Source organism: Neoarius graeffei, chromosome 14 (assembly GCF_027579695.1).
Source record: "Neoarius graeffei isolate fNeoGra1 chromosome 14, fNeoGra1.pri, whole genome shotgun sequence".
In the NCBI taxonomy this organism is placed as follows: domain Eukaryota; kingdom Metazoa; phylum Chordata; class Actinopteri; order Siluriformes; family Ariidae; genus Neoarius; species Neoarius graeffei.
This window is the reverse complement of record NC_083582.1, coordinates 30889453-30905787: the sequence shown is the minus strand read 5'-3', so window position 1 is coordinate 30905787 and position 16335 is coordinate 30889453. Positions and strand designations below refer to the sequence as shown.

Sequence of the window (16335 nt, the reverse complement as noted above, 5' to 3'; positions counted from 1 at the left end):
ACCGATGGTGCGATAAATAAAAATGTTTTGAGAGGTATTGCCCACTGTGGGTGAAGAAGGGCTCCCCATCCTTACAAAAGCCAATTTAACCACTGACTGTAATATACATGATTTTTCTGTAAGGCTAATAAAACTTGTTAATTTAAAAAAAATGTGAAAAGTAAAAAAAAAAAAAAGGTGATGGGCTCGAGACGCATGTATTTATCGTAGAAAAAAACCCACAATGTGTTTGCATGCCCTTGATGAATAAACGAGTGAAATGAAGAGTCGACTCCAGGGAGTTAGATGCTGAAACGTTGTCTGTAAGATTCAAAGAATCGGTTCGCTATGAGTCGACTCCGTACTCCTGTCGCAGCGCGCCGGAAACAGCTCGCCTCACGCGCACATCACAGCCTGAAGACATAATTTAGTGTTAGTCCAGGCGGCAGGCTGTAGACCCCTGTGTGCGTGTGTGTGCATAAATTAAGACAAGATGCTAAAACTGGTAGTAAAACAGCTGAAGAGCCACCCGGCTGTAAGTACATTTCATTCTATTTGCTTTTTGGGGATATTTTTCATTCAACCTTTTGACATTGAAACGTCTCAAGTAGTCTTTGATCTGATTTGAAATAATGAATGAAACCAATTTTCATTTTGATATTCAATAACTAAATATGTTAGATCGAACGAACCAGTCACATTTATTATCTATTTATTCTCATGTGTATAACGGTATGAGCTGCAATGCAGAACAGCAGAGGGCTGTGCCACAAATGTACTGTACACCCTATACTGTATAAGGGCCTAGAAATAGTGGCCTACCTAGTGCACAATTTCCCCAATGGAGAGACGTTTTGATGCAGCTCGATGATCCTCATAATATTACAGTAAGTGGACTATCAATTAATAGTAATAATAATAATAATAATAATGGGAGGCATGGTGGTGTAGTGGTTAGCACTGTCGCCTCACAGCAAGAAGGTCCTGGGTTCGAGCCCAGCGGCTGACAGGGTCGTTAGGGCAGCAGAGAAAACAATAGGCTGCCCCCTCCCCACCCTGGAACAGATTTACACCTCCAGATGCCACAGGAAAGCAATGAACATTTCAAAAGACTCTTCACACCCTGGTCACTGTCTCTTCCAGCTTTTGCTATCAGGCAAGAGATACAGAGCAATGAAAACCAGGACAAACCGCCTAAAAAACAGTTTCTATCCCAAAGCAATCATGGCTTTAAACTCAAATGTGCAATAGAACTATTCTTGGCCCCATCCCCAATTTGTGTGTATATATATATATATATATATCTCATCTCATCTCATTATCTCTAGCCGCTTTATCCTTCTACAGGGTCGCAGGCAAGCTGGAGCCTATCCCAGCTGACTACGGGCGAAAGGCGGGGTACACCCTGGACAAGTCGCCAGGTCATCACAGGGCTGACACATAGACACAGACAACCATTCACACCTACGGTCAATTTAGAGTCACCAGTTAACCTAACCTGCATGTCTTTGGGGGAAACCAGAGCACCCGGAGGAAACCCACGCGGACAACATGCAAACTCCACACAGAAAGGTCCTCACCGGCCACAGGGCTCAAACCCGGACCTTCTTGCTGTGAGGTGACAGCACTAACCACTACACCACCGTGCTGCCCTCACTGTAAAAAAAAATCTTGTCAAATTTACAGTGAAAAACTGGCAGCTGTGGTTGCCATTTTTTCACCGTAAAAAATACAGTGACAGTGTATATGGCTTTACGGTAAGGTATATCAACACTTGTAAAAACAACAGTTTGAAAATGTTCAATTTTACAGGTATTCAATGTACAATAATCAGTACATAACTGTTAATTTTACGGATATTCATTGTACAATAAACAATGATTCAAAATGATGGTTACAAGCAATGATCTACTAGACAGATATATATTTTTTTTTAGAATTTTTTTGGGCTTTTTTCACCTTTATTGGATAGGACAGTGCAGAGACAGGAAATGAGCTGGAAAGAGAGACGGGGAGGGATCGGGAAATGACCTCAGGTCGGAATTGAACCCAGGTCCCCAGATTCATTGTATGACGCCTTAATTGACTGAGCCACAATGGTGGGCATGTTTTTGTTTTTTTAACAGGGCAATGATGTAATTTTAACTATCACATTCTGTTTTAGTATTACAGTTTGTCTGTGTTTAAACTACAACAATTTGTAAATTATACAAAAAAATATGATCAATTCAACATATTCTTACTGTTAAATTAACAGTGGTATTTGGTTAGGAGTTTTACAGTATATTGATGTAAATTACACACTGCTTCATTGTTTTTGTATTTACAGTTTTTTTTATGTCATGATTTTACATAAATTCACTGTTAATTCTACGGACATTTTTTACAGTGTATATATATATACTTTATTTGTTTTATTTTTTCTATAACTCATGAGTCAACAGCACCTTCAGTTTCGCTGTACCTTTGAGAAAGTGACAATGACAATAAAGACTTATCTTTCTGTGTGGAGTTTGCATGTTCTCCCCATGTCCGCGTGGGTTTCCTCCGGGTGCTCCGGTTTCCCCCACAGTCCAAAGACATGCAGGTTAGGTTAACTGGTGACTCTAAATTGACCGTAGGTGTGAATGTGAGTGTGAATGGTTGTCTGTGTCTATGTGTCAGCCCTGTGATGACCTGGCGACTTGTCCAGGGTGTACCCCGCCTTTCGCCCGTAGTCAGCTGGGATAGGCTCCAGCTTGCCTGCGACCCTGTAGAACAGGATAAAGCGGCTACAGATAATGGATGGATGGATTATATGCAGTTCTGAAGAGATGAGTTTTTAAAGATGATTTGAAACTAGACAGGTGGGTGCAGTGACGAATGTGTTTGGGGAAGGAATTCTAGAGGGAAGGGGCAGCAATGGAGAAGGGTCCACCGCCCCAAGTCTGGTATTTAGTCCTGAGAGGGGTTTGGCATCAGAAGAATGGCGGGTGCTGGAGGGAGTAAGATGGTGAAGCAGATCACTGATATAGGAGGGGACCTGCTTATGAATGGCTTTGGAGGTGAAGAGAAGAATTTTGAATTGAATTTGTTGTGGTACAGGCAGCCAGTGGAGTTTTTGGAGGACAGGGTCGATGTGATAACAGGAGCAGGAGTAAGTGAGCAGGCGTGCAGTAGAGTTCTGAATGTATTGGAGTTTATTGAGGACTTTGAATGATGCACCATAGAGGATGCTGTTGCAGTAGTGTAATCGGGATGTGATGAAAGCATGAATCAAAGTTTCAGCAGAAGAAAAGGAAAGTGAAGGACAAAGACATGCTGTTTTTTTTAAATGTATTCATTGTATATGTATAAATGTGTATTTAAATGTATTAATTATATGAAATAATAACTTCCACAGCCTGCTTAGCACACTATATGGAAGTAGTAGGGCGATGATTGGGATTGTGCCTCAGACCTGTAAACTTCCCTAACTTGCCTACAGATATTTCTGATCGAGAATTCTGTCATTAATATTTATGAAAGGCAGGTAGTACGGGGCGGCACGGTGGTGTAGTGGTTAGTGCTGTTGCCTCACAGCAAGAAGGTCCGGGTTCGAGCCCCGTGGCCGGCGAGGGCCTTTCTGTGTGGAGTTTGCATGTTCTCCCCGTGGCCGTGTGGGTTTCCTCCGGGTGCTCCGGTTTCCCCCACAGTCCAAAGACATGCAGGTTAGGTTAACTGGTGACTCTAAATTGACCGTAGGTGTGAATGTGAGTGTGAATGGTTGTCTGTGTCTATGTGTCAGCCCTGTGATGACCTGGCGACTTGTCCAGGGTGTACCCCGCCTTTCGCCCGTAGTCAGCTGGGATAGGCTCCAGCTTGCCTGCGACCCTGTAGAACAGGATAAAGCGGCTAGAGATAATGAGATGAGATGAGGTAGTGCAAGGATGCGGAGGTCAAACTCAAAAGGCAGTAGCCATCTGAGTTTGATTACAGTTACAGTTTTGATTATTACTTATTTGAGACAGCACATGCAAATCATAGAAAAAAAGTGGATTAAAAAATGAAAATAAAAAAGCCGCTGTTACAGCTACTATTTGCTCTGCTAAGGAATAAAGCGCTTCAAGATGTGCTGTTTTACCCCAAAACTTTTATTGAAAATGAACCCATTAAGGACATTAAGCAATGCCTTCTGACCAATCAGATTTGAGAAATTAAATTATACCCATCAACACAAGGTCATCAACATGATCTGGCATCATGATTTTGGTGTAGAAACGTTCAAAAAAGGCTACATGAACACACATATCCACTTAAGGCTCACTGGAATCCTTCTTTAAAAAAAAAAAAGTCCAGAGAAAATGAACTATTTAATTGCCTTTTACAATGTTTCAGTAATTACATCATTTCATAAATTATGGCAGGGGGGCAGTGATGGTTTAACGGTTATGGCTCTGTGTTACTGATCTGAAGGTTATCGGGCCCTTGAGCAAGGCCCAATGCTTCAGGAGCACTGTCATGTACTCTCTTGTTGTATGCCGCTCTGGATAAGAGCGTCTGCTAAATGCCTGTAATGTAATATGGCAAAAAAAAAAATGCTCATTCTGTTTTTGTTGTAGTTGATCCCTCTGTTTGTATTCATCGGGGGCGGAGCAACCATGTCGGTGCTCTATCTCGGCCGACTGGCCCTCAAGAACCCGGACTGCTCGTGAGTGCTTTAAAAGTAAAACAAAAGCTTGCTTCTATAGAGTTATGGAGTAATGAAAGACGATAGCTAGTGCTGGGTGATATGACGATCTAATACCAGTATTGTGATAAAACGTCTTGATCTAATTTTATTAGATATCATGCCTATTATCAATATTGAAATCAGTTTTTTATCATGGGTAGTGACTGTAATCGGGTACGTACAATCAGAAGTCAGAGGAGCAAAGCATGTCCTTTTGGAGTCGTAGACTGGAGCATCATGGGAAATGGAGTCCATCTCTGATTGTGGCATTGACACGACATGAACAATCGAATTTGATGTTTTAGTTCAGTTTCATCACTAGCCCAGTCACGGTGTATTAAACATTATTAAAATTGTATTCAAAATACAAGGCAATATGAAGCATTTCATCGAGCAAATCAGGAGGCCATGCCTCCTACCTGACAAATAAGTATGACACCTAAATCTGTGCTGAGGCAGAAAGTGGCTTCGTGATGATTTACGCATGCAAATTTTGTGCATAATACTTAACTGGAGGCCATAAGCTTCCATTACTTGTTAGCAATATTAGCATGATAGTTCCATTATACTTCAGACATCTGATTTGCATTGTGTACATTTTAGTTTTGTCTATAATGCTTCATAACTTCAAGTTTTTAACCACACAATGTGCACCACAGGTGGGATCGCAAAAATAACCCTGAACCCTGGAACAAACTTGGCCCTAATGACCAATACAAGGTGAGGAATAAAATGTTTACAGTGGTGCTTGAAAGTTTGTGAACCCTTTAGAATTTTCTATACTTCTGCATAAATATGACCTAAAACATCATCAGATTTTCACACAAGTCCTAAAAGTAGATAAAGAGAACCCAGTTAAACAAATGAGACAGAAATATTATAGTTGGTCATTTATTTATTGAGGAAAATGATCCAATATTACATATCTGTGAGTGGCAAAATTATGTGAACCTTAGTTTTCAGTATCTGGTGTGACCCCCTTGTGCAGCAATAACTGCAACTAAACGTTTGCGGTAACTGTTGATCAGTCCTGCACACCGGTTTGGAGGAATTTTAGCCCATTCCTCTGTACAGAACAGCTTCAACTCTGGGATGTTGGTGGGTTTCCTCACATGAACTGCTCGCTTCAGGTCCTTCCACAACATTTCAATTGGATTAAGGTCAGGACTTTGACTTGGTCATTCCAAAACATTAACTTTATTCTTCTTTAACCATTCTTTGGTAGAATGACGTGTGTGTTTAGGGTCGTTGTCTTGCTGCATAACCCACCTTCTCTTGATATTCAGTTCATGGACAGATGTCCTGACATTTTCCTTTAGAATTGGCTGGTATAATTCAGAATTCATTGTTCCATCAATGATGGCAAGCCATCCTGGCCCAGATGCAGCAAAACAGGCCCAAACCATGATACTACCACCACCATGTTTCACAGATGGGATAAGGTTCTTATGCTGGAATGCAGTGTTTTCCTTTCTCCAAACATAACACTTCTCATTTCAACCAAAAAGTTCTATTTTGGTCTCATCCGTCCACAAAACATTTTTCCAATAGCCTTCTGGCTTGTCCACATGATCTTTAGCAAACTGCAGATGAGCAGCAATGATCTTTTTGGAGAGCATTGGCTTTCTCCTTGCAACCCTGCCATGCACACCACTGCTGTTCAGTGTTCTCCTGAAGGTGGACTCATGAACATTAACATTAGCCAATGTGAGAGAGGCCTTCAGTTGCTTAGAAGTTACCCTGGGGTCCTTTGTGACCTTGCCAACTATTACACGCCTTGCTCTTGGAGTGATCTTTGTTGGTCGTCCACTCCTGGGGAGGGTAACAATGGTCTTGAATTTCCTCCATTTGTACACAATCTGTCTGACTGTGTATTGGTGGAGTCTAAACTCTTTAGAGATGGTTTTGTAACCTTTTCCAGCCCGATGAGCATCAACAACGCTTTTTCTGAGGTCCTCAGAAATCTCCTTTGTTCGTGCCATGATACACTTCCACAAACATGTGTTGTGAAGATCAGACTTTGATAGATCCCTGTTCTTTAAATAAAACAGGGTGCCCACTCACACCTGATTGTCATCCCATTGATGGAAAACACCTGACTCTAATTTCACCTTCAAATTAACTGCTAATCCTAGAGGTTCACATACTTTTGCCACTCACAGATATGTAATATTGGATCATTTTCCTCAATAAATAAATGACCAAGTATAATATTTTTGCTTCATTTGTTTAACTGGGCTCTCTTTATGTAATTTTAGGACTTGTGTGAATATCTGATGATGTTTTAGGTCCTATTTATGCAGAAATATAAAAAATTCTAAAGGGTTCACAACTTTCAAGCACCACTGTAATTTCCTGAGCAAATATGACAAATATGACAAGTTTAAAACTTCAGTAAAAATAGAATAGCCATTAAAATAATTTTCCAATGTTAAGTCTTTATGTTCTTAGCTTGATGCTTTGTTTCTAATTAACATAAAACATTTCTATTCCACAGGTACAGTTCAGAGTGTTAGAGCTAATGAGAGTGGTAATAAAAGAATAACTGGTGTTTGTAAAACTGACAAAAAAAAAGACATTATTTCCTACTACTCTTACTATTACTAGTAGTAGAGCTATTACTAGTGAAACCATAACACTTTTGTAAGAGGCCATGCTATACAGCTGACAGCCAGCAGTGGGCAGCAGAGGTGCGCTGTCAGAGCAGTCATTCAGAAAAACTCAGTTGCCCAGAATCCTCCAGGCTGATTAATTTGGACTGCATGCACCTGTCACACAGGATTTTTAAGGCCTGGCGAGGAAGCAGCTGGTCACTGCACCTTTGTAGCAGAGCCATGTAGAAACAGGCTCTGTGTCAGAAATCACTCACTAGTCACTATATAGTGAGTTCACCATTTTGTAGTGCTGTCCGAATGTATAGTGAGAATTATTACACCCTATATAGTGCACTCAAAGTATCCCACAATGCATCATGAAAAGTAGTGTACAACTGATGGTCACTAACCAAGCATCATGCATTGCAGTTGTGCTGAAAAAAAAAGGGTGTTGGGGTGAATGGATGGAAGAGAAACACATTATTAACGGACATTCAAGTACAATTAAAAATGGCAAGAGAACAGAAATAAGCTAAACTAGAAAAGCACTCGGAGAGTGCAGACCTCCGCCAAGAATCCTTTAAAAAATTCCAGGATCCAGAAGGTGATCCGGATCACCGCCAAAATGTAATGGATTGTTACTTGTGCCCAGTCACACCTCTGGAAAAAACTTCAGAGCAATCCGTTCATAACTTTTTCCGTAATGTTGCTAACAGACAAACAAACCAACGCTACCGAAAACATAACCTCCTTGGCGGAGGTAATAAGACAGATAAAATATAAAAATAAAAGTTACAGTGCAGAGCAAGGAATTAATCAAACGCCTCAAATTTGATTTAATAAAACGCAGCGGCATATATGTGTGTGTGTGTGTGTGTGTGTATTTTTTTTCTTATCAGTGCAATCTGTGTACACACAGAACCAATACAATACAATTCTGTTTACATTCTGTTTATACTATTTTACCAGTGCAATTCTGTATACTTTACTATTTATTTTTATACTTTATTTGTTTTTATTTTTTTTCTATAACTCATGATTCAACAGCACCTTCAATTTCACTGTACCTTTGAAAAAGTGACAATGACAATAAAGACTTATCAAAGAAGAAAGTATTCAGCCTTGACTTAAAAGAACTGAAAGATGCTGCAGACACAAAGTACTCTGTATTTATTAATGTAGGAAATACACTCAGTATAATATGAATTTATGACAAAAATACATGCATGTATTTATTATTTTGAAAACCCACCAGCCGACCGATCTGGCACGTTTTAATTGCGCTACAGTAATGATGTTAATAAAAGCACGGTGGAGTCGTGTCCGAAGGTGTTTTTTCATTTTACCAATGAGCTCACTATATAGTCCTCTATATAGTAATTCCCTATATAGCGAGTAGTGAGTAGTGAACAAGTGAGTGATTTCAGACACAGGGAGAGTCACATCAATTGGTGTCCAAAATGCTTGATGGTCACATGATTCATGTCGACTTCAGGTAGGTTCAGGAAGCTGTTGGTGGTCAAATTGAGTGCATAAACACAGAGAGAAAGAACTGTAATTTTTGGGCGTTAATAGTCAAAAATACACTGATTTACAATATTTACATTGCACACTGACGTGTATAAATGTTTTTGTTTTTTTAAGTAAAAATCAGTACTATTTGAGAATTAGAGTGAACAGGTAGCCTTACTTGCTTTGTAGGTTACAATTATTATTATTATTATTATTATTATTATTGGGGCGGCACGGTGGTGTAGTGGTTAGCGCTGTCGCCTCACAACAAGAAGGTCCTGGGTTCGAGCCCCGGGGCCGGCGAGGGCCTTTCTGTGTGGAGTTTGCATGTTCTCCCCGTGTCCGTGTAGGTTTCCTCTGGGTGCTCTGGTTTCCCCCAAAGACATGCAGGTTAGGTTAACTGGTGACTCTAAATTGAGCGTAGGTGTGAATGTGAGTGTGAATGGTTGTCTGTGTCTATGTGTCAGCCCTGTGATGACCTGGCGACTTGTCCAGGGTGTACCCTGCCTTTTGCCCATAGTCAGCTGGGATAGGCTCCAGCTTGCCTGCGACCCTGTAGAAGGATAAAGCGGCTAGAGATGATGAGATTATTATTATTATTATTGCTATTTACAACCCTGGATCAGAAAAAGTTGCGATGGTATGTTGAAACTGAAAACAATGATTTGTAAATAATCTTTGACCTGTTTTGCGCTCAAAACAATACAACAGCACATTATTTCATGTTTTACCTCATGAAATTTATAGTTTTTTTCAAAATAAACACATTTCAAGTTTGATTCATGGAACACAATTTAAAAAGTTGGGACAGTAAAGCATTTACCACTTTACAATGTTGCCATTCCTTCTCACAACACTTAAAAGATGTTTAGGGACTGAAGACACAAAGTGATGAAGTGTTTCAGGTGTTATTTTGTCCCATTCTTCCTGCAAACAGGTCTTAAGGTGTTCAACGGTACAGGGTCGCTGTTGTCATTTTTTTTTTCATTTCAAAATTCTCCACACATTCTCTGTTGGGAACAGGCACCCTCTTCTTCCACAGCCATGCCTTTGTAATGTGTGCAGAATATGATTTTGGATTGTCTTGTTGAAATCTCCCTGGAAAAGATGTCATCTTGAAGGCAGCATATGTTGCTCCAAAATCTCAATGTACTTTTCTGCATTAATGCTTCATCACAGAAGTGAAAGTTACCTTTGCCAAGGGCACTGACACAACCCCATACCATGACAGACCCTGGCTTTTGGACTTGTTGCTGGTAACAGTCTGGATGGTCCTTTTCATCTCTGGTCCAGAGCACATGGCATCCATTTCTTAAAAAAAAAAAGACTTGGAATATTGATTCATCTGGCCACAATACACATTTCCACTGTGTGATGGTCCATCCCATATGCATCCAAGCCCAGAGAAGTTGACGGTGCTTCTGGACACAGTTAACATTAGGCCTCCTTTTTGCCCAGTAAAGTTTTAACTGGTATTTGTGGATGTAACTCCATATTGTAGAGCTTGACAAAGGTTTGCCAAAGTAATCCCGAGCCCATGTGGTTATATCAGCTATAAATGAATGATGGTTCTTGATGCAGAAGGTATCTTCTGAGGGATCGGAGATCACAGGTGTTCAGATTAGGCTTGTGCCCTTGCCCTTTATGTACCAAAATTCTTCAAGATTCCTTGAATCGTTTAATGATATTATGCACCATAGAGGGTGAAATGTCTAAATCCTTTTGTATATTTCTTTGCGCAACATTGTTGTTAAACATTTGAATCATTTTCTCACACATTTGTTGACAAACTGGAGATCGTCGGCCCATCTTTACTCCTCAAAGACTAGGCCTTTCCTGGATACTGATTTTGTACCAAATCATGATTTACAATCACCTTCTGACATCAGCTGTTTCAAATCACATCATTATTTAATTGTTTTACCTCATTACTAGCCCTAAATTACCCTGTCCCAACTTTTTTGAAATGTGTAACAGGCTTGAAATGCAGGGATGGATGTATATTAACAAATGAAATGAAGCTGACCAAAAAAACATGAAATATCTTGGGTTCATTCTGTCTGCAATGAAATACAAGTCAAATTATAATTAGAAAATACCGATTTCTTTTTTTTAATTTGTATTTTACTTACCATCCCAACTTTTTTCTGATTTGGGGTTGTATGTTTATTAGCATTATTGAATAATTCCGACAGAACAGAATGTAAAGCTAAATGAAGGGTTTAAGAGCTCCACCTTCCTGTGTACTGTATTAATATTAATGTGGAAGTGAAAAGTAAAATATTAACCCAATATCTTTACTCATCCTACATGGGATATTTCAGACAACTTTAGATACCACATGCTCCACTCTCTTTAGGAGTTTTTTTTTTTTTTAAAGAGAGAAAAGCTTTTAATTGCACTCACTGAAATCACATTAACAACATTATTGAAAGATTAAATATATTTTGGCATCAACTTTGATCATAAATAATTATAAATAGAAAAATCTGACTTCAGGTCTTAGATTTTTTATTTTATTTTATTTTTTTACACAAATTGTTTTATATGTACGCTGCCAGTCAAAATTAGTAACATGATTTTAATTTGGGTGGCACGGTGGTGTAGTGGTTAGCACTGTCGCCTCACAGCAAGAAGGTCCGGGTTCGAGCCCCGTGGCCGGCGAGGGCCTTTCTGTGTGGAGTTTGCATGTTCTCCCCGTGTCCGCGTGGGTTTCCTCTGGGTGCTCCGGTTTCCCCCACAGTCCAAAGACATGCAGGTTAGGTTAACTGGTGACTCTAAATTGACCGTAGGTGTGAATGGTTGTCTGTGTCTATGTGTCAGCCCTGTGATGACCTGGCGACTTGTCCAGGGTGTACCCCACCTTTCGCCCGTAGTCAGCTGGGATAGGCTCCAGCTTGCCTGTGACCCTGTAGAACAGGATAAAGCGGCTACAGATAATGAGATGAGATGAAAAGTTGAAAACTAAGGAATAAGTATCAACAAATAAAGAAATGTTTATTATTACATGAACTGAAAAATGGGATAATACATCTAGTAATCTCTAATTAGGTTAAATTAAATCTTATATAATTGGAAAAGACAATCTTTATTAGTCTACTTTGTCATCTGTTAACATTCCCTAAATCTCCCAAGTTCACGGGGGATAATTAATTAACATGTTTTAATGCACAAGCTAATTTCAGTCAGATATGCTGATAATATACAACCCATCCATCCATCCATTATCCGTAGCCGCTTATCCTGTGCAAGGTCGCAGGCAAGCTGGAGTCTATCCCAGCTGACTACGGGCGAAAGGCGGGGTACACCCTGGACAAGTCGCCAGATCATCACAGGGCCGACACATAGAAACAAACAACTGTTCACACTCACATTCACACCTACGGTCAATTTAGAGTCACCAGTTAACCTAACCTGCATGTCTTTGGACTGTGGGGGAAACCGGAGCACCCAGAGGAAACCCACGCAGACACGGGGAGAACATGCAAACTCCACACAGAAAGGCCCTCGCCGGCCACAGGGCTCGAACCCGGACCTTCTTGCTGTGAGGCGACAGTGCTAACCACTACACCACTGTGCTGCCCCCTAATATACAATCCGATTCCTAAAATGTTTTACCCTATAAAATTGCAATACACACAGTCTATTCTGTTGCAACTCTTCCAGAACAGTTTGCCATTGCTGTAAAAAAAAAAATCCACTGGAGTGAACGGAATTGAGGCAACTCTAAATCATAAAAGATTAAAATATCTCTGATATTATATATAAACTACCCCCGAGTTGTAAGTTTCAGGACACTTTTTGTTATTTTATCTTTTTACTGTTTAATAAAGAAGGTTCCTTTGTTATACACCATTTTGGCATCTCCTTTGTTTCATTCTTCCCTACACTGCTTGGCAAAATACTAGGGGATTCCTATTCTGTAATAGCCCTTTCCTAAATGTAATACTTACTGTATGTAACTGTAAATGTAACTGTAGTTTTCCTGGTTACTGAACAGTTTCAGTGTTTCTGTAATGCGGTTCCTGGTTCAATATCAGTCACAAAAAAAATGCAAGTTGGTTGTCACTTCACGATATGAACTTATGCTTAATGATGGAGCATGTATTATATTTTTCTTTCCACAGTTCTTCACAGTGAACATGGACTACTCCAAGCTGAAGAAGGACAGACCTGACTTCTAAACCTGCTCTAGGTTTATATAAATGGCACAGTATGAAATCCAAGAGCTGCCATTTCTGAGAAAAGAAAGAACGCATTCACGATGCTTTCATACACGCTGTACACATTCATACAGAAGAAAACACTTCAACCTGCTTTCTTAACCAGAAATGGTTTGGTCAGGAAATATACTGTATAAAATATGTATGATTCCTAGAATCACGGAAAAGGTATGTTAAAATGATACTGGTTGATATTGTTTTCCCAAAATGATTTCGTGTTTATTTTCAGTTTGTATTAGCCAGGCTTCCACAGTCTCTTAATTAACACCAGAAATAAATAATTTTAAAAAACAACAACATGTATATCTGGGTTGTGTTCAATTAATTTTTAAAGGTGAAGTATTATACCCCTTTTCCACAAGTTGACACAGTTCTCTAAGGGCTTAATGAAATGTCTGTGACATGCTTTGGTCAAAATGCCACAAGTAAAAAGCACTACAGCTCCCTTCTCACCCTGTCTAAACAGCCCTGTTCAAAACAGCCGATTTGAGTGCCTGTTCCTTTAAATGATGTTACTGTTTACCCCTCTTCCGACGGCCAATCAGGTAGCACTCTCCTCATGAATATTCATTCACAAAGACAGTTCTCAAGCCATGAGTGGAGATACTCAGATGAGGGGGGCGGCATCATTCTAATGAGCTCCATTTGTGACATTCAGTGCGTTTACCTGCACATAGAAAAAATCGAATTTCTGCCGTTGCTCGACTGAAATCGAAGTTCTAAATGCCATGGAAACACCTTAGCTAGGCTGAAATTGAACCGAACTTGATTTCTCGTAATTGAGCTACACGACCTAGATTATGCGATTTTTGCTGAGCTACTTAGTGCATGTATACCCTATCGAGCTACGTAGTCGAGCTACTTACTTCAGCACTGCCCCTTCCGGAAGTGACGAGTGACGAGACCACAAGCGGGAAACACGACAGCCTCGGTCGGCATGACAACAGTAGTAGCGAGCAGCAGAAGAGGTCAGGAGGAACAAACGAAGAAGAGAAAATGGCGAGCAGAAACGTGCACTTCTGGAGCAATGAGGAGACAGAGTTCATGCTCATTCAGCTTAAGGAGTTGAATATATTAAAATTCATGGACGGGAGAAAAACGCGCAATGGAGAACACGGAGCTCATAACTTTGTTTACACTCTTGAATAGCTCTTCTTCATGATGACAACCGGAAGTGTACCAACACGATGGGGCGTGTAGCGCCACCTGTGGCTCAGGTGCACAATGTACCTCACACAATAGCTCGATTTCCTTGTGTGCATGTAGGATTGGATTTCTCTGGCACCCCTGCTGGGACCCTTAGCTCGATTACCGACAGCAGCTCGATTTGGATGTGCATGTAAATGTACTGAGTGAAAGAGGAGCCAAATCGGACAAGATGGATGGAGCACATGGTTTTTGAAATAGGCAGCCGAAAAGAAATTGACTGGGTTGACTTATTTCAGAATTTGTGGGTTGGTAGGCACTCCAGATACCCAAATGGATGCATGCAAGCACTGAAAGAATGGGTTTTAAATAACATGTCTCCTTTAAAGTGCATATCATGGGTAAATTCAGGAGCAAGATCAATGTAATTCTCCTAAACTTTGGTCAAATATCTGTAACATTCTGCATTCTCTGCAATTTTTTTTACCTCGCACAATACCAGAAAAATTCAGTTGAAATCAAGCCATTTGAGGCGAATTGGTCCACCTCTGAAAAAACTTGGCGTTTGGATTTCCCGGCAAACATTGATTTTCGTGACGTCGTGTGCGGGACGTCTCCTTCTGAGTCCTCCGTCAGTGCTGGTTTGTTTATGAGAAAACGACCTGGTGGTTTTCTGCAAATTTCTTCAATGTTATCACGTAATTATTAAAATGGTTAACAGATGAATCGTCGGAGGGTGTAGCAACACCAATCTTGATGGGATTAGTACTCATCGTTTTCCAATGAGAGAGAAATGGGAGCACTTGGTCTACACAGGCTGTGCACTGAAACCGTACAAAGCTCACGCAGCCTGCTGGCGCTTCCACAGGTAACGTCATGAATCTGGCTCCAGACTCCCTTGGGATTTTTCCAGACACGTTTTATTATTTTATTTTTTTCTGCTGTAGACAGATGGTCTTGTGCAAAATTACCCTTCTGGATGAGTGTGTAAGGGACATACTTTCATATGTATAAAAAAAAAACACGAAATTGGTCCAGAATATGCACTTTAAAGCCCAGTTATACAAGAATTGGTATTTTTGTTTGCTGTGCACTTAGCATTTGAATGTGGAGTATGTGTGTAATTGAATAAAATGTTCTAGCCACATCATATAAGCGCACATTGACCAAAATCATTGAACAAACATTTTGGCATGAGATTAATTTATTTATTTGCATGCTAGCCTGTGACAGGACTGAGGTTAGATGACTTTTGTCATCCAGAAAAGCTACAAATTTTCATTACACAGGGATAACAATGATAATGTTTCAGCCTACATTGCAATCTTTCTTTGCAATGATGCACACTCTGCTGTCAGAATGCCATTGTTTTCCTCTTAACCATGAGACAGATCACTACAGCCAGTATTGTGCATGGATACACTAAATGAGCACCATTCATTGAACGTGCTCATAATTTTGGTGAATGGTGAACTGAAGGAATCAGATTGCAACTAACGAACATGAACGTGAGAATCATTCACTCTTGCTAGAGTACTTCTTGTGCACCAGAAGTAGGATAATAGCCAAAAATTTAACTTTCATCTTGCGATATGAAATATGTTGTGTTATGATGTCTTGAGATCGCACCTTAGAAAATTATTACATGGCCATCTTGAGTTTCTCACACGTTCCTTGTCTTAACCAGTGTACAGTGTCTTGCAAAAGTATTCATCCCCCTTGGTGTTTGTCCTGTTTTGTCATATTACAAGCTGGAATTAAAATGGATTTTTGGGGGGTTAACACTGTTTGATTTACACAACATGCCTACAACTTTAAAGGTGCAAATTGTTGTTTTATTGTGACACAAACAATAATTAAGATGAAAAAATAAAGAAATCTGGAGTGTGCATTGTTATTCACCCCCCAAAGTCAATACTTTGTAGAGTCACCTTTTGCTGCAATTACAGCTGCAAGTCTCTTGGGGTATGTCTCTATTAGCTTAGCACATCTAGCCATTGGGATTTTTGCCCATTCCTCAAAGCAAAATTGCTTCAACTCCTTCAAGTTAGATGGGTTGCATTGGTGTACAGCAATCTTCAAGTTATGCCACAGATTCTCAAATGGATTGAGGTCTGGGCTTTGATTAGGCCATTCCAAGACATTTAAATGTTTCCCTTTAAACCACTCCAGTGTAGCTTTAGCAGTATGT

The 16335-nt window shown here is 40.1% G+C and overlaps 1 protein-coding gene across 1 annotated transcript; it reads left to right on the top strand.

Annotated features, from left to right (window-relative positions):
- The first annotated feature begins 344 nt into the window (after positions 1-344).
- Positions 345-13259, top strand: LOC132897536 (cytochrome c oxidase subunit NDUFA4). The gene is made up of 4 exons (XM_060938798.1): positions 345-514; positions 4560-4648; positions 5329-5389; positions 12903-13259. Exons 1-4 carry the CDS (start codon positions 473-475, stop codon positions 12957-12959), a joined length of 249 nt encoding a protein of 82 aa, XP_060794781.1. The 5' UTR covers positions 345-472; the 3' UTR covers positions 12960-13259.
- Positions 13260-16335: the final 3076 nt, after the last annotated feature.

What these genes read in the sequence shown, in the direction of transcription:
- LOC132897536 (XM_060938798.1), top strand. Translation starts at nt 473, where the DNA reads ATGCTAAAACTGGTAGTAAAACAGCTGAAGAGCCACCCGGCT. An exon ending in CTCAAGAACCCGGACTGCTC is followed by an intron (nt 4,649 to 5,328) that starts GTGAGTGCTTTA and finishes TGTGCACCACAG; the next exon opens with GTGGGATCGCAAAAATAACC. An exon ending in GCCCTAATGACCAATACAAG is followed by an intron (nt 5,390 to 12,902) that starts GTGAGGAATAAA and finishes TTCTTTCCACAG; the next exon opens with TTCTTCACAGTGAACATGGA.